The 26,674-nt window shown below is 33.7% G+C and overlaps 6 protein-coding genes across 7 annotated transcripts; 4 read left to right on the forward strand and 2 right to left on the reverse strand.

The window, feature by feature from the left end:
- Positions 1-266: 266 nt before the first annotated feature.
- LOC140860434 (transcription factor MUTE) lies at positions 267-1,432 on the reverse strand. The gene is made up of 3 exons (XM_073263450.1): positions 1,337-1,432; positions 801-1,181; positions 267-374 (listed from the first exon to the last, which is right to left on the reverse strand). Exons 1-3 carry the CDS (start codon positions 1,430-1,432, stop codon positions 267-269), a joined length of 585 nt encoding a protein of 194 aa, XP_073119551.1.
- A 6,909-nt stretch (positions 1,433-8,341) lies between these two features.
- Positions 8,342-9,916, forward strand: LOC140865854 (probable aspartic proteinase GIP2). Its single transcript, XM_073270675.1, has one exon. The coding sequence runs from the start codon at positions 8,454-8,456 to the stop codon at positions 9,711-9,713; it is 1,260 nt and encodes a 419-aa protein (XP_073126776.1). The 5' UTR covers positions 8,342-8,453; the 3' UTR covers positions 9,714-9,916.
- Positions 9,917-14,131: 4,215 nt separating this feature from the next.
- Positions 14,132-15,698, forward strand: LOC140866387 (probable aspartic proteinase GIP2). Its single transcript, XM_073271365.1, has one exon. It carries the CDS (start codon positions 14,240-14,242, stop codon positions 15,563-15,565), a length of 1,326 nt encoding a protein of 441 aa, XP_073127466.1. The 5' UTR covers positions 14,132-14,239; the 3' UTR covers positions 15,566-15,698.
- Positions 15,699-17,031: 1,333 nt separating this feature from the next.
- On the forward strand, positions 17,032-18,570 carry LOC140867296 (probable aquaporin NIP7-1). The gene is made up of 5 exons (XM_073272371.1): positions 17,032-17,385; positions 17,470-17,694; positions 17,785-17,979; positions 18,084-18,145; positions 18,243-18,570. The coding sequence occupies exons 1-5, from the start codon at positions 17,200-17,202 to the stop codon at positions 18,454-18,456; spliced, it is 882 nt and encodes a 293-aa protein (XP_073128472.1). The 5' UTR covers positions 17,032-17,199; the 3' UTR covers positions 18,457-18,570.
- Positions 18,571-20,581: 2,011 nt separating this feature from the next.
- LOC140866181 (uncharacterized GPI-anchored protein At5g19250-like) lies at positions 20,582-22,001 on the forward strand. The gene is made up of 2 exons (XM_073271092.1): positions 20,582-20,736; positions 21,313-22,001. The coding sequence occupies exons 1-2, from the start codon at positions 20,667-20,669 to the stop codon at positions 21,822-21,824; spliced, it is 582 nt and encodes a 193-aa protein (XP_073127193.1). The 5' UTR covers positions 20,582-20,666; the 3' UTR covers positions 21,825-22,001.
- Positions 22,002-22,225: 224 nt separating this feature from the next.
- LOC140864371 (peroxisomal adenine nucleotide carrier 1-like) lies at positions 22,226-25,138 on the reverse strand. Of its 2 annotated transcripts, none has more exons than XM_073268518.1 (6): positions 24,883-25,138; positions 24,594-24,749; positions 23,446-23,677; positions 23,016-23,162; positions 22,757-22,920; positions 22,226-22,673 (listed from the first exon to the last, which is right to left on the reverse strand). In XM_073268518.1, the coding sequence occupies exons 2-6, from the start codon at positions 24,734-24,736 to the stop codon at positions 22,394-22,396; spliced, it is 966 nt and encodes a 321-aa protein (XP_073124619.1). In that variant the 5' UTR covers positions 24,737-24,749; positions 24,883-25,138; the 3' UTR covers positions 22,226-22,393. The 2 variants fall into 2 exon arrangements, with proteins under 2 accessions (XP_073124619.1, XP_073124618.1); XM_073268517.1 differs by having other exon boundaries at positions 24,851-25,136.
- Positions 25,139-26,674: the final 1,536 nt, after the last annotated feature.

Below are 26,674 nucleotides of genomic sequence, written 5' to 3' on the forward strand. Positions count from 1 at the left end.
CATTTTTGTTTTACAAGCTAATTAACCAAATAAAAAAAGAAGGATTTTTTTTAACATTTTTAATATTCAAATAGGAAATTGGAAAACATTATAATTCAGTTGATAAAAACCAAACGGGCAAAAATTATAGGTTAACCTTAACGGTAAATAAACCATAATTACTACTATATATGTTATTCGATGATGATCATGTAGCATTGTCCATATATTATATTATATATGATCTTTTAAGAAATTAATTCAAAGCTTAAATATATATATTTGGCTTAAATGTGTGTAGATTCCTTGATACAATTAGCCGTAGCCTCTGGGCAAAAACTTTTCTGAACTTCCAAGGCTAGTTCCTCCACACTCACTTGGCATTCCAATCCAATCTGTCCAATATCACAAAGAGAAATTAAAAGGGCTAATCTAATTTCTTAACATGCAAATTCATATGTATAATAATTTCAAAGATATTGAAAAAATTGGAGGGTTTGGACTTTTGGAAAATCAAATCCCAAGTTTTGATGATAATCATATATGCTGAGGTGAAGTGACTATATTAATCATGCAAGAACTTGCATTTAATAACATTAAGCCTTGATAAATAAATTATATATAATTCGGTTTGGTTTTATTGATGCATATCAAGTACTGTAAGAATTTGATGCTAACTTAAAAAATAATCAATACTAAGGTAGTATTTAGGAGAACTTTCCGGAAACACTTTTCATCTTTTTTTTAACAAAATTTCAACGGAGAAATTAGCATCAAGTCCTTGCGTTACGAAACCTAAAGCGATGCTAATTAATTTATACCTTGATGACAAATGAGTATAGGACAGTATCTTCCATGCTACTGATGTTCAAGTGAAGGATCTCGAAAGAGAGATTCTCTAGGACATGGATGATCCTCACAACTTGACCGGGGATCCGCTTGGAGATGGTTCGAAGGAGAACGTTGGACCCCGAAATCTTGGCCTCCACATCTACGATGGGTGAGTTGCAGGAAGCCCCGAGTTCTTTGAAACTATTAGTGTCACCATCTGGTTCACGAGGACTCAACTGGAACGGTTTCGGACTCGGTCCCGGACTAGGGCTCATGCTTTTTCTTTTCTTTTTAGCTTCCAAGGATTGCACCACTTGGTGCAATTCTTTGATAAATTCAATCACTCCACCTATAATGGATGCTTGATCTCCCTTTGGAATTCACACACAATACGTAAAATTAGTCACAATATTATTAATTAATTACTAGAAACTTTGCTATGTACGTCTTCTATGTACGTACATAAATATATATAGAGATAAATAATAAATACATTTTGGAAACGGATTGAGATGTGGTGATTTACCCTTTTGATGTAGAAACATGGAGTGAGGGAACGTAAAACCTTGAGATGTTCATTCATTTGTCTCCTTCTATTTCTCTCTACAGCAATGTGAGCCATGGTTTATATATTCAATTCCACCAAGAAATTATATTTGTTGTTGCTGCTTCTTTGTACACAAAAAGCCACTAGCTTTTATAGTGATCTGTGTGTGTGTGTGTGTGTAATTAATAAATCCAGCACGCAAATGCAATTAAGTTGGTGAATGCACGCACACAAAAACATATGTATAAATATATTATTATTATAATTATTATTATTAAAAGTACGTGTAGGGGAGGGATATCCCTAAAGTTGTTACTACTTGCTAGGGTTTTCATTGAATGCAAAATGCTGCAGTCTCGTGAGGTTAATTATTCAGTTTTTACTCTTTTACACTCCATGTGACCACACGGTTGGGATAAATTTTCATGCCTTGCATTGTCCATTGATACAACATATTCACGGTTTAATGAATGCATGGTTGTAGCCCTCGAACCTTATAGATCGGAAAATATTGATGATGTCGATCACGGGTCGATGTATTTTTCTAGGTCGTAGAGGGTAGTCATATAGGCAATTGAATCCAAGGTTTATTTAGTGATTGGAAAACTGTCAATTTTTTCATATATGTTTATCATTTTGTAATTTTGGTAATGATCATATACGTTTTCAAAGTGATTGTAGTTTTATATTTTCAGTTTTAGAAATTTTAATCCTCGATCAGTGGGAATGTAATTGCACATTTGAGCATCACGTTGTCATGTCGGTATCACATCAATATCATATTAGAAAAGAAATCGAAATAAAAAAAAAAAGAGATAAAACTACATCATGAACAAAATTATAGTTTTCTCTTAGAGATTACATTGTTGCCCTTATTATTGCCGAATGACTTACCTAATATTTCAAGGAGTAGGTCTCTAGTAAGACGGTCTCACGGACGGATTCAACACATTTATATTTACAATAAAAAAGTAATATTTTTTTTATAGGTGACCCAAATAAAATATCAATCTCACAAAATTGATCTGTGACACCATGAGTTTATGTGTACTTCAAATTGAGTCGAATTCTCAAGTTTTTATACGTGATATGATTTTGAATAATATAAGAGTACATTAGAACTGCTTCAATGACGAATAAAATACTTTCGATTACAAATTGTTGAGTTAGTTGATGGCTCGAGACTCATTGATTCATATGCAAGTGTGACTGCTATATTGTATCTCACGCTCATGCAGTTGGATCGAGTCATACGTTTGACGCGTGAAATACCATAAATTAAATAAGGATACTAAAAAGGGTATTTTTTTTTTAATATTTCATGTATAGAATATTATTCAGCGTATATATATTTCATGCACTTTACCTGTTACCTCATGCACGCCACGCTTTATTCTTCAACACTACATAGTCAACCCTATATGAACCACTCAATCCCCATGCGCATTCATTAGTCTATCTTTGTGCCAACTTAGGATCACCTTCATACACTACTCACACACAATAACGTCTTAGCACGCGCTGGAACGTAGTCAGAAAATTTTTTAACCCGGGGCTGGCTGTTTCGATAAAAAGTTAAAATAATATAAATTAAATATTTTAAATATAAAATATAAAAAATATCTAAAGTATAATCAAGGAATACTTGCAAAATATTTAATGGTAAAAATATAAACTGCTAAAGATATGATGTTTCAAGTGAACTGACTCGTGAAAATTCTTGGTCGTTGTAAAATATATGATGTTTCACATATATAACATACTAAATTTTCCTCTTCAATATCAATATTCTTACAATGTACTCAAAAAAAATGATGATGTTTTAAGTAATATAGAGTAGATCATATATACCATGCAAAAAAAAAAAAAAAAATCACACGTAAACGACTCAAAAAATATCTTATCAGTTATAATAAAAGAATGAGAAATTTCTTGTAAAAAAAAAAGAATGAAGAAATTTTAAAATGCAAAAATATTTATTTCAAATGAAAAAAATGCAAAAATAACATAGAAATTTATAAAACTAAATCATTTCAAAATATATATATAAGAAAATCTGCATCACAATTATTTTCTAGAAATCCATGATTTCGCATATCAATTAAATTAAGCGGTTAAAAAAACAAAATCTAATTTAAATAAACACAAAATTCTAGATAAAAATTGAGCGTTCGGAGCGAATGAGAATAAACTTGAATGGAAAAATAAATGAAAAAGAAGAAGAAGTGTTTCATATGCTTAATTCACTTTTTTTGAGAAACAATTTTATAAATCAAACAGCGCACGTCTCACAAAATATTTCAAAAAAATAGACTTTACCAAGTCTACACAAATTTATGTTTTAGAAAATAGATTGAACTAAGTATGGGGTTAATCAAAAAATTTAAGACGGGCTAATATTACAATTTTAACCTTAAATAATTAAATATACAATATAACTAATATATATATATATATATATATATTTTAGCATGGGCTGGAGCCCACCCAGCCTTTGGGGTGGGTCCGTCCCTGAGCACACACATATATATGTGTATATCAGATTAAGATAGTATTTGAGAGAGGTTCTAGTAAACATTTCTCAACGTTTCCTTAACAAAATTTCACAAATTTCAAACTTTTGTTAAGAAAAATATGATATGTGCTTTTTAAAAACTCTCTCAAATACTACGTAAATTAAATTTAAAATTTTCCTTAACGATCCAACACGCCAATAATCATTATTGGAAAAATGAGAAAATGATCTTAAGCATATGTGTATGAATAAGATGAAGTAATAATTTTTATGAAGGAAATCAACTACCAAGTAGTCGAATATGCTAATGGGAGGTTATTTCACTAATTTTAAAATTTATCAACGTGGAGGTGGAATTAATGGAATGCCTTGTGAAAATAAATAAAAGTTCGACATTTTGTTTACATTTTCAATTTATTGTGCGAGGGTTAATTTTGGAAGTTTACTTGAATATATTGAAAATAGTTATTATAATACCTTAATCTTTTATTAAACATAGAATAGATATATATATACTTTTATGATGTGTCAAAATGGGCCGACTCACAATCATCGCAACCCACCATCAGGCGGGCCGGATCGGCCCATCTTTTAGGCGGGTTCAGAAAACATCAACCCAACTCAACCCACCTAATTTAGGTGGTGTGGCGGGACGGGGCGGCCCACCTTTAGGTGGGTAAGGAAATTGCCAACCCAACCCACCTATTTTATATGGTGGGGTGGGCCAACTCGACGAATATAACCCAATTTAACATCTCTACTCATATTATCTTTGCATGAGTTGCATCGTCTAATAGTCCCGAGTTTGGCTAAAGTTTACAATAATTGGAGTTACATAAATAATTATCATGTTATCTTTATCTTTCGATTTATGGTCTAATCTCACGAGCCGATCGGTTAAATGGTTTGATTAATAAGCTACGTGTTTAAAACCATGGATTTTAAATTCATTTGACTTAATTATTTAAATATATTGATACTGATGATCAATTTCAAATTCACCAATCACCATCATTTAATTTAATAAGTACATTTATCATCAATATAATTGTGATATTGACGCTAAAATATTTCACCCAAACATATACATTTCACGTTATTGGCATTTTACTGTATGTAAAACGAGGACCGTGGAAAACTTAAAAATAAAGGGGGTAAAATGCGAAATAATTTCTTAAATTTTGACATTAATATATATCACATTATGTATGTCTTGAAATGCATATATGTTGGCAATATTTTGTGATCAAAGAGATTATCTATTTTGACCATTTTATCCTATTCGAACAAATCTATTCCTAATTGGTTTATCCTATTTTAAATTCGACCCAACTTACTCGATAATCTAAACTAGTAATCCACCGTTCGCGTTATGTGCTTATATAAATTTTTTTAACGAAAACAAAAAGATAAAAATAAATTGTGAAATTTATTTTTAAAAATTAAAAAAATATGGCATTTCCTAAGAAAATAGTCAAAAAATCGATTTTACAAATGTGAGTTGCATTTTCGGAAATAAATAAACATCAACGGACACAAAGTGTGTGTTATTTTAGTAAATAATAAAAATTTAACGGCTAAAAAAGAAAAAAAACTATATAAAATGACTGATTTTTCTAATCATTTTGCTTTTATTGAAAATTAAGTTAGAATATATAATAATTTCAAATCAAGATTCACCATTAATTTAAAATTAGTTAATTAGGAGGTCTGCCATAATAATATTGTAAGATATATTATGGTTTTAAAAGTAAAACAACGACAAAAAGAATTAAAATTAAATATACAAAAACTTATGTGAATAGGTTTCACGGGTCGATTTTGTGAGACGGATCCCCTATTTGAGTTTTTCATGGAAAAATATTGACAAAAACTCTTATGAGACGGTTTCAATGGTATTTTTTTTAGACATGTCTTTTATATGGGTTATCCATTAAAAAAGTATTATCTTTTATGCCAAAAGTATTACTTATTATTATTATTATAAATATGAGTAGGGTTGACTTGTCTTGTGAGGCCCATGCTCTCAAGCCCAAGTACCGCCCCGGCCCAAATTCCTACTTGATATTTAAAACTGAATTCTTTCAGTACTCTAGGAGGCGAGCATTAAAAGTATAATCTACCTCTCAAAAATCTCTCTCTCACTCTGTGAAAACTCTCTTTCTTTCTTTTTTTCTCTCTACGAAGAACGTGAACGTCAAATGCCATCTGCAAAGAAAGCTCTCTTACAATCAATCTTAAATTCAACACTAGTGTAAGATGGTAAGTGTAACGTGTTCAATTGGTTTGGTTGGAGATAGTTTTCTACAATTATTTTGTTTGAGTTGATATTATTTATGATTTTGTCTAGTAGGGTTAAAATAGATATACATGATCCAATCTGGGGAGTTAAGCCAGATACTTATGATCCAATCTGGGGAGTTAAGCCAGATACTTATGATCCAGTCTGGAGAGTTAAGCCAGATATTATGATTCATTCTGGGGAGTTAAGCCAGAAACACATGATCCAATCTGGGGAGTCGAGCCAGATATTTGATGTCTATCATCGTTTATTTTAGGCTTAATGTTTTCTTAGAACTATTTTTTTAACTGTAAATTTTGAGAACACTGCCGATGTCCATGCCGTCCAACTCGGGGCGTGACACGTCTCATGAATGAGACCATCTCACAAGAGTGTTACTAAAAAATATTACTTTTTTCTGTCAAAAATATTAATTTTAATTATAAATATGGTTAGGATTGACTCATTTCAAGAATAATGATCCGCAAGACTGTGACAAGAAACCTACTAATCAGTGGCTAATAATCCAATTATTACAAATTATCGAATTGTTGAAGTCCATGAAGATCAGGAGTCAAGCCCATGAACGGCTTAGACCAAGAGGAAGGGCTCGTTTGTTACAAAGCCCATGAAAGTTCTAATAAATATGTCATTTTCCTCACTTGGAAGAGTAAGTTTTCATTGTTGGCATCTCGAGCTTCTTTCGTTTGTTCTTGTTTTTTGGCAGCACTGATTTGATCGTCAGAGAGCTTTCGTCGAACAAACTTCGACACCTCTGACACTCCATTCGTCACACTAGTAACGATCCACTATTGTTTTAAGGATTCGTACACGTGATATTTGCTTGTGTGGACCGATGCTCCTCCCTCCATTTCGATATTATCTTCAATAGAATACATCCAGGTTTTAAAAAAAACAAATAACTAAATACGTCTCTTGAGTTATTTGTCATACTATTTTCGAAAAATATGTGGTTCACGGCATGATTCAGTGTTAATAATATTCTACTATAGTTTAAAAAAAAAAAGCAAAATAAATCATCATTTTCATAATTCTTTTTTGAATAAATCATTTTTCATAATATTAAGTTGTATTGAAACTTGATAAAATTCTTATACTTGCACAATCTTTGAATTTATCTCATTCTAATATAAGATTGTTTCATTTATATCTTTCTTTACTTAAAAATCTATCAAAATCCACTCTTTATCCAATTGTTTGTGAAAACCTCTTGATATTGACGATATCTTCGCTCTCTTATCAAGAGGCATAGTTTGGTACGAAGGATAAGATAAGTATATGATATATAATATAATGATAAATTAAGGATAAGTTAAATGGTAGGATATTATATTGTATGTTTGATATGATTTTAATACGAGTGATTAAATTTATATATTCGATTTTAATGACAAAATTAGCCTTACCATAATGTGGAGGAGAATGAGACGTGGTTAGAGTTTAGATGTTTTTATATAAGGAGGATAATTATGTCTTTTTGTAGTATTTTTTTTAGTTGTATTAAATTTATCACGCCAAATTAAATGGATACATAGTTCACCTTTCAAAGCATTTATCAAAGGCCTATTGAATTATCATGGGCATTTTAAAAATGTATCAAAGCATGAGATGAAGGGCTTAGTTCAACCTACCTTAAGGTTATTATCTTAATAGGAGATCTAACAACTAATGATTTGTCATGTCAACCCTATAATATTAATTATGCATATATGTGTTGAGATGTGGACCCTTGGATGAATGATTTGGGTATTACTCATATGGTAGGATTTCATTAAACAAAATGTAAAAAGATAATTTATTAATCACACTCTTAACAATGTACCAAACAATGCTTAAATGTCAAGCTAGAGGGAAAAAAAAACGATATTGGGTTTTAAGTGACCAGTTGTCCAAAAAAAACAAGAATCCATAAACAATGGTGAGAAACCCGGTGGTTGGTTCAAATTTTGCATACAATATTTAATTAGTTAAATTTATTGTATGTAAAGAAAATTTTGCCAGGAAACCCACAAGTCTCTTCACAAAAACGTGATAGACATTCAAAAATTTAAAGAATCGAGTCTAGTCAGCACAATTGAAAAACCCAATCGATTCTTTTCATCCAACCTTATCCATAAGCTTTTTCTAAAAAATTAATTTAATATTTTCAAAAGGCAAAAAATTAATTTAATAATATTAAAAAAAAAAGACCAAGACTCCGCAAAACCTTGAAAACAGCCGTCCACTGCGACACTCCGCCACATTCTCTTACCACAATATCATCCTCGTCGTCTTCTTCCATGGCTGGTTTTCTTCAATTTCTACTACTTTTTCCATTGATTTTATTACAAGGCGCAATTGCTAAAAAATATCCCACGTTGCCGAAAGCTGCGGTTCTTCCACTTACCAAAGATCTCTCTATTCTTCAATACGTTACAGAACTCGTGATAGGTGAAAATCTAGCCCCTGTCAAGCTTGTGGTGGATCTTGGAGGCAAATTTCTGTGGGTTGATTCTGAGTTTACCTCCCAATTTTCATCTCCCGGGTCTGTTAAAAGTTGTTCTCTGCAGTGTTCGATGGTTGAAGTTAGGGGTTGTTCTAGGAGTGGTGGGGTGGGGTACGATGCCTCCAAGACTTGTACTTTACAGGTAGAAAACTCTGTTTCAAGTGTTTCGACATCTGGGGAGATGAAAGAGGATAGAGTTGGTGTGAGATTCCTGGATGCGATGAATCCAGGTTCATATGCGTATATTCAACGCTTCTTGTTTTCATCTGCACCAAACTTGTTGCTTCAAGGCTTAGCTAGAGGTGCCAAAGGTATGCTGGGGCTCGGAAATTCAAGAATTTCTTTCCCATCTCAGTTTTCTACTACTTTTGGCTTCTTCCACAGGAAATTTTCCATGTGTTTGTCCCCATCAAAGGGTGCAATTTTCTTGGGTGGGAGTCCTCCTGAAATTGAAAACGATCCCCCGATTTCAATGATGTACACCCCTCTAATTTCCAAGAACAGCAACATACAAGATGGGTACTACATAAATGTGAACTCGATCAAGATTTCTGGCGAGAAATTGTCTCTAAATCCTAAAGGGTTTGTTGGAAGGACGAAAATAAGCACAACCATCCCTTACACCACAATGGAGAGCAAGATCTACAGCACATTCGTTGCTGCTTACATCAAGGCTGCTACTTCAATGAACATGAGTTTGGTTGCACCTGTGGCACCGTTTGAAGTTTGCTTTAGTCCAAATGAATTGGGAAGCAAAAGTATTTTGCCAAATTTTCCGACAGTTGATCTTGTTTTGCAGAGTGAGTTGGTGAAGTGGAGGATTCTTGGGAGGAATTCAATGGTGAGAGTTGGTGATGAGGTCATGTGCTTGGGATTCTTGAATGGAGGATTGAATCCGATGGATCCAATTGTTATCGGGGGTCATCAATTGGAAGATTACATGTTGGAGTTTAATTTGGGGAATTCTATGCTTGGATTTTCTTCACCATTGGGGATGGGGAAGAAGAAGTGCTCCGATTTTGATGCATTTTTTGTGTATCCAATGGTTTCTTGATTTAGTTAGTGGGTGTAAAGCAAATTTTGTAGAGATTTGTTGACTTGTGATTTATTAATTTTCATCTTGAAATTGCAAGGCATGCCCTAGAGGCGAAGGGCCGGCCACCGTGTTTTTATTTTTTCACGACCGTCGGGTGTCATGTAATAGTTTTTTTACATATATAAGATTATTATATTGCCAAGTTTTGCTTTATAATATTGACAAATACGACCAATTGCTTTGATCTTTACGAATAGAGTCCGTTTATATACGGTTGGCAAAAATATTGAAGTTTCATGTACATCTAAGGTGATGCGCGATCGTACTGAAAATCGTATATCGTATCAAAAAATATCGAAAATTATGATACTATAAGAAAATGTTATAATGATATTATACCGAAACTTTATGTATACCGAAAATCGTTATATCGAAATTTTTGGTACATATAAATAGCATACCGATCGTATTGAAATTTTGGTACGGTATTGGTATATACAGTTTTATATCGAAAAAAACCTTATATATTTTTTTAAAAATTTAAAAATTTATTTTTTATAAATATTATATATTTTTACATTTTTATATTGTTTCGTCTTACCGGTATATATCGAAATTTTCAAATTTCCTACCATTACTGCACCGAAAAATTCGTTATCGTTAACGTACCGTACCGAAATCTTCGGTATACCGAAAATTCAATAAATTTGATACGGTAACTTTGGTATATCGAAAATTCGATATTTTCTCCCCGGTAGATGAGATCCTAGCATATGGGTAATACCCAAATCATGTATCCAACGGTTCGTATTTTTACACATAGGTGTAATTAATTATATATTATTGACGTGGCAAATCATGAGACATTAAATCTATCATTGGGATATTACTCATATGCTAGGTTGAAATAAACCTTCCCGCACCCTTAAATACATCAAAGTTACTATATCAAAAAATATATATTTTTTATATTTCAAAAATTTCAGTACAATATGATATTGAAATTGTCGTATGGTGTCTTTATAGAATTTTGAGGGATTTTATGTTATATCAATAGCAAGATTCTTAGCGTATTTTTGTATAAAATATTTGCGCGAATATATCTCTCAAAACAAACGTTTTAGAGTTTTTTATTTTTATTTTTTTTGTTTTGAAAAGAAACATTCACGTTAATATTTTATAAAAAATATCGGAGCTCTCCCCGTAGCATAGAATGGATAAAGTGGAATATACTCTAATGCAATATATTGAAGGGTATTTTTGCAAGAAAATATCACGTCAAAGAAATTAAAAACAACCATTTTAGGTGGATTTAGGCGCGTTCAATAAAGTTTGGCCTTTGGATACTTGAAAGATCGTCCTCTCTTATGTTCATCAAGGAATGTGCGTGTTTTCCCACGTGACAATTTAAACCATTATGCATGTGACAATTTAAATAATTGTTATTTCAAGGGTATATTCTTTTATACTCGGCATATTTATACCCACTAATTATAAATCACCCATATATAGTAGAAGAAATTAGTATTAACTTAAATAATGCTAGAGGTACAAATAATATATCGTACAACGATATTTACAACAATTATATTGTGATATTTTGTTATTATTTACCAAAAATTTCGCACATATTGTATATTATACTGACATTTTTTAGTATTGAAAAATTTATATAAATATGATCTCGGTATATCAAATCCGAGATTTCAGTATGATACATGTAACATATTCATATATATCGAATATTTCAGTTGTACCACGATATTGATACATTATCGATATTATGAATTTCATACCCAAAAAAAACCTTATTTATAAAATAAAAATGAGGATTGGAGCGATTTTGATTTTTAGGAATACAATTAAGTTTAAAAAATTGATGACTTTTGAGTCTTAGTTTTCTTATTTTATTTATAATAATTTCATTACTTAAAAATATTATATATTTTTAATTTATAGATATTGTTGTATGACAAAAATTAGTTTGTAGGACAAACTAGTTACGTGAACCTTTTGAATAAATCAGAAACCACTGATAATACATAACAAACAACCGAGACCTGTAAAATTACAATTTCCTTAAAAAAGATTCGTCATCTCCCGGATGTGCTCGGAGGATCACGACTGACGTCTGTTTCCCATGATACAACGGTATAACCCTGTAGTCACCTGGCACGAAGGTACCACACCGGCGTACTGAATACGTAAATGAACGGTATCATGTAGAAGCCCAACTTGAACAGTATGGAACAAAGCAAACTTCCAAATATCTGAGCAGTAGAATAATAGCTCGAGCAGTGATGAACAAACCAGTATTGCATGCACTTTTCCACAAGAATGATGAAGCATAAAGCTTTTCACGTGAGAAGGAATTGAATTGCTTGTGTGTTGCCTTCTCAATCATGCACATTTGCTATTAAATACACATGCACTTGGGCAGCACACCATCTCGGGCAGCAGACTTGTTGGGCATCTCAGGTAGCACCGTAGCAGCCATGCATTCAATTACGGATTCCAAGCAGCCCATGTTGAAAATACAAAATGCACAGGCACTTGGACATGCATTTATTGAGGGACAGGCACTTGGACAAATCTATTGAGGGATGGCCGAACACCATTAATTCAATTCACATTTCCATTCACATTAATGAATGGTCCAACAATTGTTTCAGTATAATATACCGAATTGTCGTTATTTTCAAGATTTCAGGTTCAGTATGTGCTACACTAGCTAAATTGGTGTACTAACATTATACAAGATCATCAATTAATATATATATATATATATATATATATATATATATATGTTCTAAATTAAAATAAAAATATCGTTGAGCTCACAAGAATATCAATTGATTTTCTTATATAAAATCATATGATCCCTTTGTGCCACACCCGATTTACCGTAGATTGACTCATGAATCCATATTCTGGATGTTATAAAATATATTATATTAACAACAAACTCGTGATCTCATTCTTTAGACATGCTGATTTCAGAATATATATATTGATGCATGCATGTTCATTAATCAAGCATGCCACTTCATTTGTCGTGATTTCATTCCAACAAATAGATCGATGCATCCGGAATTTGATTTCAATGTTTTGTATGTTTTCGACAAAATATACATGTACCCTGACAAGTATGTATGTATATATATATATACATAATTTATAATTATATATGATCTTTCCAGAAATTACACTGCTTCTTGTATTACGTACTTTTTTCCAAGATCGCGGGCCAATTATCTTTTGAATAAAAGATTATCAAAATGCAATTATTTGTATTAAAAAAAATTCTACATAAAAAAATCACACATTTTATAATGTTTTTATATATATAGAATATAAATATAAAGGTTTATATTTATCATGTATAAAGTAATGTAGCTAGGTTCATCATGAATATTTTAAATCATTATTCATATTGGACTAAATTTTTTCATGTGAAGTTAAGCATGATCATTAATCTTTGATCTTTGACCAATATTGAGTTGTGAATAAAGAGGTGAGCATGAAGTTAAGTAAATATTTATTGGAGAATCCTGTGGGCAGTTCATAAAATAATAAAAATAAAAATGGGCAAGAAATGCAACATTATCCTACAGCTTACAATATCTTGGTTTGTGTTCCTCCAGTTCATATTCACGTGTAATTTAATTTCCTTCAAATTAAAATCTCGTCCACCGTTTTCGATATATATATATTACAACAGGGGTTGGCCTTTTACTTTGAAGTTTGAAGAGGATCGGATTCATTATTTATTATTATTATTATTATTATTATTATTATTATTATTATTATTATTATTATTGATGGGATACACGTTATTGCTAACAAGTTGGGATCAAAAATTTAAGTTTGGACTGTTTCATTTCATTATTTTTAGTTACTAAAAATACACTTTCCTATTTTATTAGCGGTTTCCTCTTCTTCAACGATGCATCCATTTTATTATTATTACTTATCTAGTACTTGAGGTTTTATGAAAATTCAAACTTAAAGAGTGATTTATAATAGATTTATATGTAAATAATAATAATAATTTGAGAGGAGATTTGACTAATTCAGAATTATGAAGTGATATGATCTGCATATATGTAGAGAGAAAAAGAATTTGACTAGGTTCACAATTAATAATAATAATAATAATAGCAAGCTATGGAAGCGTTGGAGTATATTAATTTATGTAGTACTAGTAGGCAATGAATTACAAGTCACACAATCGTAGGAGTATGTATATCAATTAATTCCAAAATAATAATGAAATTTCAAAAGAACTCATAAAAGTCAACAATCATAAAAGTAAACAACTTGATAATTTAAAATAAAACCAATAACCAAGAACACATAGAAAAACTCACAATTGACAGTCCTACAAATATACGTAGGAACATAAACTATATATAAACATTTTTAGATCAAACTAATTTTTTTTATATATAACCTCGAAAAATTGATGAAGTGGAAAAAAATAGAAAAATCTCTATATATATACGTTTTTTTCTGCAACCCGTTTCCTCCAGCAAAACAAATAAATGTCTCCTTCAATCTCATTCTTGCTGCTGTTTCTGGGCTTATTCCTTTCATTCAGCCCTGCCACGGCCCGGAACATCGGAAAAGCTTCCCCTGTCCGGGCCATTCTCCTTCCGGTCACCAAAGATCCATCTACGGGCCAATACTTTACCGCCATCGGGCAAAGAACTCCTCTGAAGCCCGTCAAATTAACTCTAGACATTGGCGGAAAGAGCTTATGGGTTGCCTGCGATCGGGCCGTGTACATCAGCTCCTCGTATTCGCCCGCTCACTGTCTTTCCCCACAATGTTCACTCGCCGCGTCCAAGACCTGCGACAACTGCTGGGACGGCCCGAGACCTGGCTGCAACAACAACACTTGTTCCAATGTGGTTTACAACACCGTAGAACGTTCGGCCCAGTTAGGAGAGCTGGCTACTGACGTGATCGCCCTCGAATCCACCGACGGGTCGAATCCGGGCCGAATCATTCGGGTTCCCAACTTCTTGTTCTCCTGCGGTTCCCTCTTTCTTGGAGAGAAACTCGCTGAAGGAGCTCAAGGGATGGTTGGATTGGGTAGGACCAACACTTCGCTACCTTCATTACTGTCGAATGCATTAGGAATCAGCAAAAAGTTCGCAATTTGTTTGAGTTCTTCCAAAGGGGTTGCTTTTCTTGGAAACGGGCCGTATAGTTTGCTTCCACCCCCTGGAATGGTAATTTCAGAGCGACTTTCATACACCCCACTTGTAGTAAATCCTGTCAGCACTGTGTACCCTGTTCTTGATAACTTCCCCGACAAATCTTGGCCGTCGATGGAGTACTTCATAGGTGTCGAACACGTGAAAATAAACAATCAAATCGTGGAATTGAGCCAGAAATTGCTGAGCTTCGATGCCAAAGGCAACGGGGGAACTAAGATCAGCAGCGTGGTGCCTTATACCGTTCTGCACACGTCGATTTACAACTCGATTACAAAGGCATTCGTTAAGTCGATCTCCAAAGTCCCTAGAGTAAAACCTGTGGCGCCTTTCGGGACTTGCTACAACTCGTCCAGCCTCGGGAGCACCAGGGTCGGCCCGGGGGTGCCTCAGATTGAGTTTGGACTGCGGAACAATGTTACATGGACTATGTTTGGTGCCAATTCGATGGTGTACATTAATGAAGTTTCGTGCTTGGCTTTCGTCGATGGAGGCAAGAATCCTAGGACCGCGATAGTGATCGGAGGGCATCAACTTGAGGACAACTTTTTTGAGTTCGATGTTGAGAGATCGAGACTCGGGTTCACTTCCACGTTGCTGGGGCGTCAAACTACTTGTGCCAACTTCAATTTTACATCAACGGCTTGAGGAATCGTTTTGATTTGCAGTTGCTATTTGAAATCTTCCTAGTGTAGTTTGGGCTGTTATGGCACTCGATGTACTTGTCTTGTTTCTTTTCCATGTGTACGCATTATGAATGCAAAAATGTTACGTTTCTTACTATGCTGTCTCATACGCAAGCTGGATGCATGACTTAGGTGGTAGTGTTTGAGAAAAATCGCTTTTTAGCTTTTTCTTAACAAAATTTTAAGTGCTTCCTAGAATTACTATCAAACACTAACTCAACCCATTTCTCCTAAAAAGGGTGTAAGAAGAGATGTGAGATGTGTTGGAGTAACTTTGTAAATCTTTTTACTGTTAAGTCAATGGAATCCGGATATCTCCACAATGGTATGATATTGTCCATTTTGGGCACAAGCCCTCATGATTTTGATTTTGGAAACCCACCCAAAAGACATCATACCAATGGAGATATCATTCCATATTTTAATCCATGATCTTTTACTTAAACTTTCAATGTATTTCTAATAATTTTCCAATGTGAGACTTTGGTTGACTATTCTTTAACAATCCTCCCCTCAAACGAAGTTCCACCAGGCCTCCCCTCAATTTGTCCCTCTAATCGAGCCTACTCACCTTCAAGGTGTTGCAGCACACGCCTTACATGAGTTTCCGGGAGCGTCCCTCGAGAGCTTTTTCACGGATCTTTAATCGGGGCCTCAAACTTCTTCTCCTTGAGTTTCCGAGGATTCCACCTAACATTTGTTTTTATCAGACCATGAATCGTTTCCCACAGACGGCCCTCCAATCGAGCCTACTCACCTTCAATGTGTTGCAGCACACGCCTTACATGAATTTTCGGGAGCGTCCCTCGAGAGCTTTTTCACGGATCTTTAATCGGGGCCTCAAACTTCTTCTCCTTGAGTTTCCGAGGATTCCACCCAACATTTGTTTTTATTAGACCATGACTCGTTTCCCACATACGGCGCCATTTGTTAAGTCAATGGAATCCGGATATCTTCACAATTGTATGATATTGTCCACTTTGGGCACAAGCCCTCAAGTTTTTGATTTTGGGAACCCACCCAAAAGGCCTCATACCAATGGAGATATCATTCCATATTTTAATTCATGATCTTTTACTTAAACTTCCAATGTGAAACTTTTTTGATCATCCAATGTGGGTATTTGGTTGACCATTCCTAATAATCTTCCAATGTAGTACTTTGGTTGACTATTGTTAACACTTACAACACAAATCTTGGATTCTCCAAATGTTTATTATGGAATTGGTGAACATTATGGTCGCAGAACTAACTCTCTAGGTACTAAAAAATTAGGAAACAGTTGGGCAGAAATAGTCAAACTGTACGTGTTTTATAGGTACATGCAAGAAGTATGACTCAACTTTTCATGCTTTTTCAGGAAACAACGCAAGTGTTGCGTGTTTGTTCTTGAACACTTGAAGAAACCACCGTCCCTCATTTCCCAGCTTCTCACGTTTTTATTTCCTGCAATTTCAAAAGATAAATATGCAAATCAAAAGTACAATCTACGAATCCTAATTTGGGATTTCCATTTACATTGGCTTACCTTCAAACACAATTCAATATCCACCTTGTTGGACTTGATACCCTGAATCAAGAAAAGAGATTCGAAACATGAAAGCCACTCCATTTCAAGATTCGTTTTCTCCTCATGCTTCGCCGAGTACCTCCACAAGATTTGATCAGCCTTCGAATGATCAAGAGTTCGGATGCATCACACCTCCTAGCATTGTAAACATTCCAAGGAACAGACCTTTGTTTGAGTCCCCTTGTGAAATCAACCCAACGTTTATCCGAAAGGTAACAACCCTTCCAAGAATTGACATATCAAAGGCTGGGGCAAAATTTTTCGACGTATTTATAACATAAACCAACATTCTGCAGGTCATGGCAGAGGCCTTGGGAACATTTCTTCTAATGTTTTGCATTGGTGGGATAATAGGAAACATGGCCTTCATGGGAATTAAAGCAGGGCTAATGGAATATGCAGTAACAGCAGCTCTAACAGTAGTAGTTTTAGTTTTCTCTATAGGTTCCATTTCTGGTGCTCATTTAAACCCTGCTGTAACTATCGCTTTCGCAGCCGTTGGTCCATTTCCATGGCCAGAGGTAAAATTTCCAACACCAGATTAAAATTCTTATGAAACTTGTCTATGCCGGGAGACAAGATTCACCCTTGTTTTAATTGCAATTTTTAAGGTTCCACTGTATGTTCTTGCACAAGTGGGAGGCTCGGTTTCGGCAGCTTATATAGTACCGTTGGTGTATGGCATTGAAGCTGAGATTATGATGACAATGCCACTACACGGATGCACAGCAGCATTTTGGGTCGAATTTTTAGCCACGTTCATTGTCCTGTTCTTGACTACATCCTTGTTTAATGACCCGAAACCGGTATGTAAGACAATGCTATAATCGTCCTGCAAATGCTATATTCGTCCCTGATCCCAACGACGGTGTTATCGACACTAAACATAACACAAAATGAATCCTTGCAGATGGGCCAGATGTCTGGGTTTGTTGCTGGAGTAACCATTGGCCTTGGAGTGCTGATTACAGGGTAAAAACTGGATCATAACACATTGAACAAAAGTTATATGTTCCACATGAACTTTAACTCCTCTTGTTCATTCATTTATCGAAAATTTTGAATCCAGGCCTGTTTCAGGAGGCTCAATGAATCCAGCAAGATCATTAGGACCCGCACTTATTTCGTGGAGATTTGATCACCTGTGGGTGTATCTTTTAGCCCCAACTTTAGGGGCCATTGTAGGCGTTTCCGTTTACCGGATTTTACGGCTTCAAGGCTGGTCTTGCCAATCTGAAATGTGTACAACCCCACTTCAAGCTAGTAGAGGATCCTTGCATTAGAACATGTAACAATTAAGCCGATAACATCTGGAGTAGTTAATCTGATGTTTGTTTTGAGTTGGATGCTCCATTTTATGATAAACTTTTACTAAAATTTCCAGGTCATAACATCATTTTTACCGAATTAAATTGGTTTCATTTTAAGTGATAATTCGTGAATTATCGTACTCCTCTTTTCCTCACTACTTCTGCATAATTTTTCCTGTTCTACCACTTCATCAGTATGATGTAAATTTTCTCCGTAGAGTCACATTACCAGCCTCTTAATTTACTATTTTTTTTCAAAAAAAAAAATCTAGTTATCCATTTCCACTATAAAAAATTAAAATATGGTAAACTAATTGATTTAACTAGTTTTATCCTTGTGTAATCATTGCAAAACGCAAATTTTATTTAAATTATTGATATCGATGGTTGGATGTTGAATCTTCAATATCCAATAGCTTTCTTTTATATAGATTGAATTGGTATATAAAAAATAACCTAAAGTCTCTGTATCGAGTAAAGTAAGAAGGGAGGATATGAAAATGTTATATGTATATTGAGGGTTATAAGTTGGTTTAGATATTGTATTTGAAATTATAATTTTTTTTTGTTTTGTATTTTATTTGAAAAAATTCTTTAAAAAATGTATTTGAGATAACTTTGTAATTTCAAATGCAATCAATTTAACCCTCGTAGAATTTTTTAAAATATAATTGTACCAGTCAGCATTTATATACGGTATTGGAGTTGTTATATATAAAATTAAAATATTTGAATTGCATTCTTATAACTAGTTATAATATATATTCATAGTTTAAAGTATTTAAACATGAAACAAAATATAAATGTTTAAAATAATTTATGAATTGATAACCCATAAAATTGATAGAATTATCAAAGAATGAACACGTTCATCTAGGTGGCATCCGAGTGGTTATTATGATGTCCACTCATATTAGTTTGAACACCAATTGAGTATTATAATACCCACTTTGAACAACCAATGTGGTTGCTCTTATAAATAAAAAAAAAGTTATATTAAAGAATATTCATTTTATAGTAAAGTTTAAACAAATAAAATACATAGATATGAATCTTATATTTAGTGCATAAATTACAAGTAAAAATAAGTGATGAAATAAGATTTATGGCTTAAAAACTGGTTAAACATTAGTTTTTGAGTTAAAAAAAAAAATTTATTATTGAATTTCGAACTTGAGATTTTATCATTAATTTAAAAAAAACTCGACTTTTTACTTGTCATAATTCTTTCTTCTCCTCCACGAACAATAGGACGTCAAATTATTGAAGAAGTAAATGATTTCTAAAGTGTTGCCCTTTCCTTGTCCATGTTAGCTGCTATGATGTTGCACGACTAACTAACGAGACTTTCTTTTCCCGAATTCAGAGTTAAATTAGCTTTTCAATCCCCCTTTATTAATTATTACCTTCATTACTATGATATTTATTACAATCACTTTGAATTACTAAAACTAAATTGTTAAAACATTGATTTTTCGTTTGAAAATGATGGAGCAACAACAAATTCGGGTCTCGATTGTTGAATTCTTGTTTAATAAATTCATAATACGACTAATTTTACATGTTCTTTTAAAAGTTGATCTCTAATCTAAAATGAATGGTCGACAAATTTATATTTATACTGAAAAATGATTTTTTGTTTAATTTTATAAAATAGTTCCGTGAAATAGTAGTATGACTAAAGGAGTTATGTTTTTTTTTTTTAAAAAAAAAGAAGATAAAATTTTTCGGAATTTTATATTTGCTATGTTATTTTATTGCCGCAAAATCATCTACCTCGAGTAAAAAAAATAGGGATTATTTTATGTTATATCTAGAGTATTTTTCCTTTCATGATGTGGTCAAATTACAACTATTGGATCATAAACAAACATGTCAATTTTCATACAAAATATAAGGGTCCCACGTGATCTAATGGTATTGAAATAGGGTGTAGCATAGACTAAACCGAAAAAAAAAAACATAAAATTTAATGGCTTTTTGAATTTTTTATATTTTTTAAAATAAAAAAAATGATAAATTGTATATTAAATTTGGTCCAAAAGGTCATGCACCTACCAAGGCCTCAACTGCCGCGTCACCAAGTAGTCCCTTATATTATATTACACAAAAGGCTACTCATCTTCCTTCCCGAAGAAAAAGAATCTCCACGAAAAAGCTCGAAGCTTAGATTTCACTCAGAAATGGCGTTTCTCCGATGGTGCCTCCTCCTCTCTCTGTTCATACACTCCATTCTTCTCGCAAGATGCGATGGTAACTACTCTTCTTCTGCTTGTCCAGCAAACCCATCTTCTTGAATGTTAAAGACAAACAAATGTTTTTGCTTTGACGGATTTGGATTACGATATTCTATGTATTGTGGTGTTTTGCTTGTTGGTTTCATTATGTTACGATTTCAGGCCAATTGGGTGTCTTGTTATCAACTTTTATCGACAACTTGGTGTTTCCATTTCTTGGATTGAAGATCTGTTTTTGTTCGCAGATGAGTTCTTGATTTTGTCGAACATATGTTTTAAACCACTTCTCTTGTGTTGTCTGGTTTCTTGGCACGTTCGTAGAGGGTTGAGCTATTAATGCATTCTAGGAACGGATCTTGTTGAGTAAAAATTGATAAAGGTAGTGCCTTTTGAACCAAAATGGACAGAGGAAAGATCAAGAAATTGTGGACATCACTGTTTCATCTCTATTCTGGTTTAAAGATCTGACCAAAGTAGGTCTCGATGGGGGCTACAAATCTGATCTTTAAAATCAGATGGAGGAAATATCTTGTCTTTGACTTTTAATGTAGATTTTTAGGTGATAACTCCATCTTTATTATTCCTTCCACAGATGAGGACGACAATCTCTTTCAAGCGATCAACCAGTACAGAACATCCTTAAACTTGACAACATTAACCAAGAATGACCGAGCTGAATGCCTCAGCAGTAAAGTTGCAGATCAATTCAAGGGCCAACCCTGCACCAACACCACAGGTTCGAACACCGTACCAGGCACCGAACCTAATTACAGCAACTTTCCGAACCTTCTTACAGAATGCAAGTTAAACTCCACCACTACAAGAGATGGACAAATCTTACCTGCTTGTGTTCCCAATCTCGATCCAAGTCTTGTCGCATCAAATTTCACGAAATCGCAGTACGCGCGCTATTTAAACGACTCCACATTCACTGGCATTGGTATCGGTTCTGAAGATAACTGGATAGTTGTCATTTTGACCACAAGCACACCTGACGGCAGTTACTCTGTTGGAACTAATTTCAACGATGACAGTGGAGCGTCGAACCTCGCTTCTGTCGGCCATTTGGTGGCTTTGCTTGCAGCATTTTTTGTATTGCACTGAGTGGAGTCGATCGCTCGAGGTTGACAAATCTAGTTCATTTTCCTTTTGGCTCGAGTATTTAGTAAAGCAATGGCAATTGGCTATGTTATTTTGTGTCTTAGGAAATCGACTCCTTCATTTTCCAGTCTGGACAGGGATGAGAAATATTAATGAAATCGTGGTAAAAAGCTTAACATACATATTGACGTGTTACTCGCATTTTGCAATATGTTGTTCTCTCCGTTCTTCGGCTCGTCCCACCCCGCCATAAGAAAACATCTTCCTTTCTCGCATGTTTCTTCGGTTGACAAGGTGACATTGTCGTAATTTCGTCAACATTATTTGGATGGAATGGTATCACTACCCAGGTTCCAGAAACTGGCTAAATGTACAACTCAGTAACATAATAAGTTATGCATATCTGGATAATCTGGTTTAGGCTCATTCCTAACTTTATTTCAAAATTCTGTCTTCATAATACAATCATGTGTACAACTAAGATAATAAACGTAAAATCTTCTTCGAAATTACTGGACCGGAAGCTTTACGGTTTGTGCCTTTGATTGCACGGCACTCATGCCGATGCTACTTTAAGAGCTTTTTAACCTGGGTCTTGTTATCAACAAGAACCTCCTCAGTGCAATCATTAGGACCCATGTTGTCTTTGTGACCTTCTCCTTTATCATCAAAAGCAGAGCGGAGCTTAAGACAGTCTTCAGCATTTGAGCATGTAGCCCTTTGAAGAAACCGAGTAACCCTTCTTTCTCCCAGATGGAGTAAAAAGTTCCAGACATGGTCTTACGGGATTTAGGTTGAGCGTTACCCTCGTCATTTTCATTTGACTTGGCTGACTGAATCATCACCTTGCATCTGTTTAGAAATGAAAACGTAACTTAACCAAAATGTCAAGTCAACTACACAAGTAAGATGAATTCATAAGATCCTTCGATTACCTTATAGCTGGGTAGGTTAGACAGGTAGCGATGCATTTGGAGACTGCACCCACCACAAAGGCAGAAAATGCAGAAAGTGCTTCTGGAGATGATAGACTGTCTCTCTGTTCGATCGTTCTGTTCTTTAGTAGTAGTCTCTGCTTCAACTGATCAAACACGGTATACTGCATGGCGTTGTAATTTCCATTAAAATTGGTTTTCAATGATATGAAGTTACCCATTTTCAGAAGTGGAACTCTTTAAAAGAAAAGGCATCAACCTGTATGGAAGGATTTGTTGTAAGCAGAAGAGAGATTCCTAGACCATCAAATGCCTCACTCCAAGTTCCCTCGGAGAGGGACTTCCAAAGCCCTTTGGATTTCCCAAAATCACTTGTTTGCATTCTTGATGATGCCGTATCAAGAGGCTGATAAATAAAACCATTATCAGGTCGATGACAGATATAACTAGGCTACCCAATTCAGACGTATTAACATATACACCGAAAAATATTAATGCAAAACTGGCAGGTCGAGACCTGCTACAATATAACATATCCAAGATCCTTTATATTACTAACCAGGGGAACAAAACCTTGTAAACTTCAACCCTTTTTCATTATTCAACATACAATAAATAAACACTCATCATGCAAAACCAGAATGGTGCTGGCGTTTTTTCAAATCGGAATATAGAAATTCCAGACTTGCCTGCGTTACTATGGCCGTGCATGCGCCAGCAGCAGCAGCAATGACCAGATTAGCTGTAGTTCCGATAGATTTGGATCTGCTTTCTCTTAAGTAGAGTTTCTTAAAGAAGCTATATCCATAGAAATAGACAAACTGTGAAATGAGAGCCTGCAAGTTCTTAGTTCCCAGGCCTTGGTACAAGGAAAGTACTTGATGCCTGGAAACTGCTTCCCAGAAGACATCTGAAATACTCCTGTTAGAAAAAAAGTCATAGACTCAGCTTAAGATGGCTGCTGTTTAACGACGAACAAGAGACATAGGTACAGAAGCTCTTCAAATTTTATGCTGTTACCATGTCATGTTGATGTGAGTATGTCACAGAATCCTAAGCTACCAATTTCACCAATCCCAACCCAATTCACAAAACGGTCTAAAATTGCATTACAGTGTTTTTGAAATCATCAAAAGCAGTAATTCCAAAAACCAATATTTCGAGACAGCCAACAAGTTAATCTAAAATAGCAATGCTGGCATGGAATATGCTCGAGTCTATCTTTGTTTAAATCTCAAACCTCATGAATCATAAATACTTGCAAGAGTAACAAGTCTGCATAGTTTAGCTTTCGCACCATTGCTTTCTCGGGTCTGTTTCAATCCCCATATCCAAATAATAATGAGAATCACAATCTTTCCAACCTAAAAAGTCACCTGATTGAAATACATAGGTCATGTAATGCAAAAAGTTATTTAATTGAAGAAAAATCATATAGTGTGCATCAACCCTGTCTCTCCCCTTAACTTCATCCCAGTAAACATTAGACACAGTTCCTCATTTCCCAACTTCTTCCGGGACGTTAGGACAAGATAACAAAAAGCACCCACTTAATTCAAACACCCAAGATTTCACATCACCCACCAAAATCATGGGATCAAGCAAACAAGCAAAACAAAACTATTTTCCCCCTCACACGCTAAAAGGGGGGAACATGATTCATTATAACGATGGAAACACTACATGACATCTAGAGTTTACCCCTTCTAAAAAAAAAACGAATCACGATCGCAATAGATGAACAGTATATGTATAATCACTAGCATGACGCAGAAAATGTACCTAATTGCCTATAAATTAAAATTATCAACCACAACGCTTGAAAAAAGACAAAAACCTGTATTTTTGGCGATGGTGAGCTCGATTTTCAGCTTGATACTTCGTCTTGCAAGTGTCGAGAGGGTACAAAATGGTGGTGCTGACCAGTGCACCCACCGCACCCGACGTCGCCTCCACCAGAGATTCCAGATCCACAGCCATAGAAAAAATCAACCTTTACACCCAAGAAAAAAAAAAGCCAATTCATGATGAGAAACAGTAACAGTCAAAGTTTAGATCAATCATTTGCCGCCTTTCCGGCGATCGCGCTCCTACCACGGTAAAAAATGAGGAGTGTAGAACAAAGCCTCGACGGTTAGTGCAACGGCGGCGGAATCCAACAGCGAAGTGCAAATGACCACGGCGGTCCGTGGTGGTAGAGGTGGATGCTTTTATGACCGCCGCCGAGAATTTGGTTGGGTAACCGATCGCCTTGGTATTACCAATGTGACGCCATATTTGGGACCAATTTTACGCTATTTATTTATTTCATTTCGTAAACATTTGTTCATTTGAGAAAAATTTAGAAAACTTGCCAACTATTGTGACATAAAGGCTAAAGCTATAGCTATTCAGTCAAAAAATATATATATTCAGCCTTATTTTATTTCAAAAGTTGGTAGTATATTACATCCGCTATTTTATATATAAAATTAAACTAAATGATTGATTAATTATTTCTGCTTATCTCTCTTATTCTCTAATAATTTATAAATTCCCATTAATTAAAACTACTTTTTTTTTTAGGATCTCAGAAACTTGAAAACTATGTGAAGTTCAAAAAAAAATTTTGGCACATAACTTTTATTATATATAAATTAAGAGTTATTTGCACCAACCACCCCTATGAAATATTAAAAATGCAAATTTATCCCCCGTGAAATTTTAATAGGCATCTTCAACCCTGATCTTTTAAAAAATTAGCACACTCGCCCCTTCAGATGAGTGATTGTTGCGCACACGCCCCTCATGCGACTAGACAAAGATTTTGATATTTTTTTTTGCATCAAATACCCCTGTGAAATATTAAAAATGCATATTTGAATCATGTGAAAATAATTTTTAAATCTATTCAACTCATAATACATAATTTTTAATAAAATCCAATTATAAATATTTAGCAAAAATTTTTTGTTTTATTAATTTTTATTTTTTTTATTTTAAATGTATTATCATTAATTAATTATTTTTCTAAAAAATATTATTATTTTATCCTGTTATCATTATTTTATTAAATTCACTTCGTATTTCCAACTTTTTCATTAAACATGCATTCATAAATACGTATTTAAATAATTTCAAGTACCAAAGTATTGAACTAAACTGATAAGTTCAAACATATTGTTTTTTCGAATAAGGATTATATATTATTGAACCAAAATTTAAATTTTTTGAGAATATGCATTGCACAATTTGTAATAAATAATAAAAAATAACATGCTTATATAATTCTAAATTGAAATTGTAACATTCATGAAATTATCATTTGGTTCAATATTTTGGTATTTTTAGATATTTAAATCCTTATTTATGAATCATGTTTAATGGAGAAGTTGAAAACTTGAAGTGATGTGATAAAATAATGATAACGAGATAAAGTAATAATTTTTTTAGAAATAAATACATTAAAAATTATAAATTTAAAATAAAAATAAAAACAAATAAAATTAAAAATGTTTGGTACTTATCATGCACTTATCATTTTGATTTAATATTTTGGTACTTTTAGGTATTTAAATCTCGTTTATGAATGCATTTTTAATGAAGAAGTTGGAAACAAAAGAAAGTTTAATAAAATAATTATAACAAGATAAAATAATAATATTTTTTAAAAAATAATTATATAATCATAATAAATTTAAAATTAAAAATAAAATTAATAAAACGAAAAATGTTTGCTAAATATTTTATAATTATATTTTAATAAAAATTGTGTATTATAGGTTGAATAGATTTAAAAATTATTTTCACATGAGTCAAATATGCATTTTTAATATTTCATAGGGATATTTGGTGCAAAAAAAATTATCAAAATCTTTGCCCAGTCGCATGAGGGGCGCGTGCGCAACAATCACTTATTTGAAGGGGTGAGTGTGCTAA

This window comes from Henckelia pumila, chromosome 4, assembly GCF_033568475.1.
Source record: "Henckelia pumila isolate YLH828 chromosome 4, ASM3356847v2, whole genome shotgun sequence".
NCBI classification, from domain to species: Eukaryota; Viridiplantae; Streptophyta; class Magnoliopsida; order Lamiales; family Gesneriaceae; genus Henckelia; species Henckelia pumila.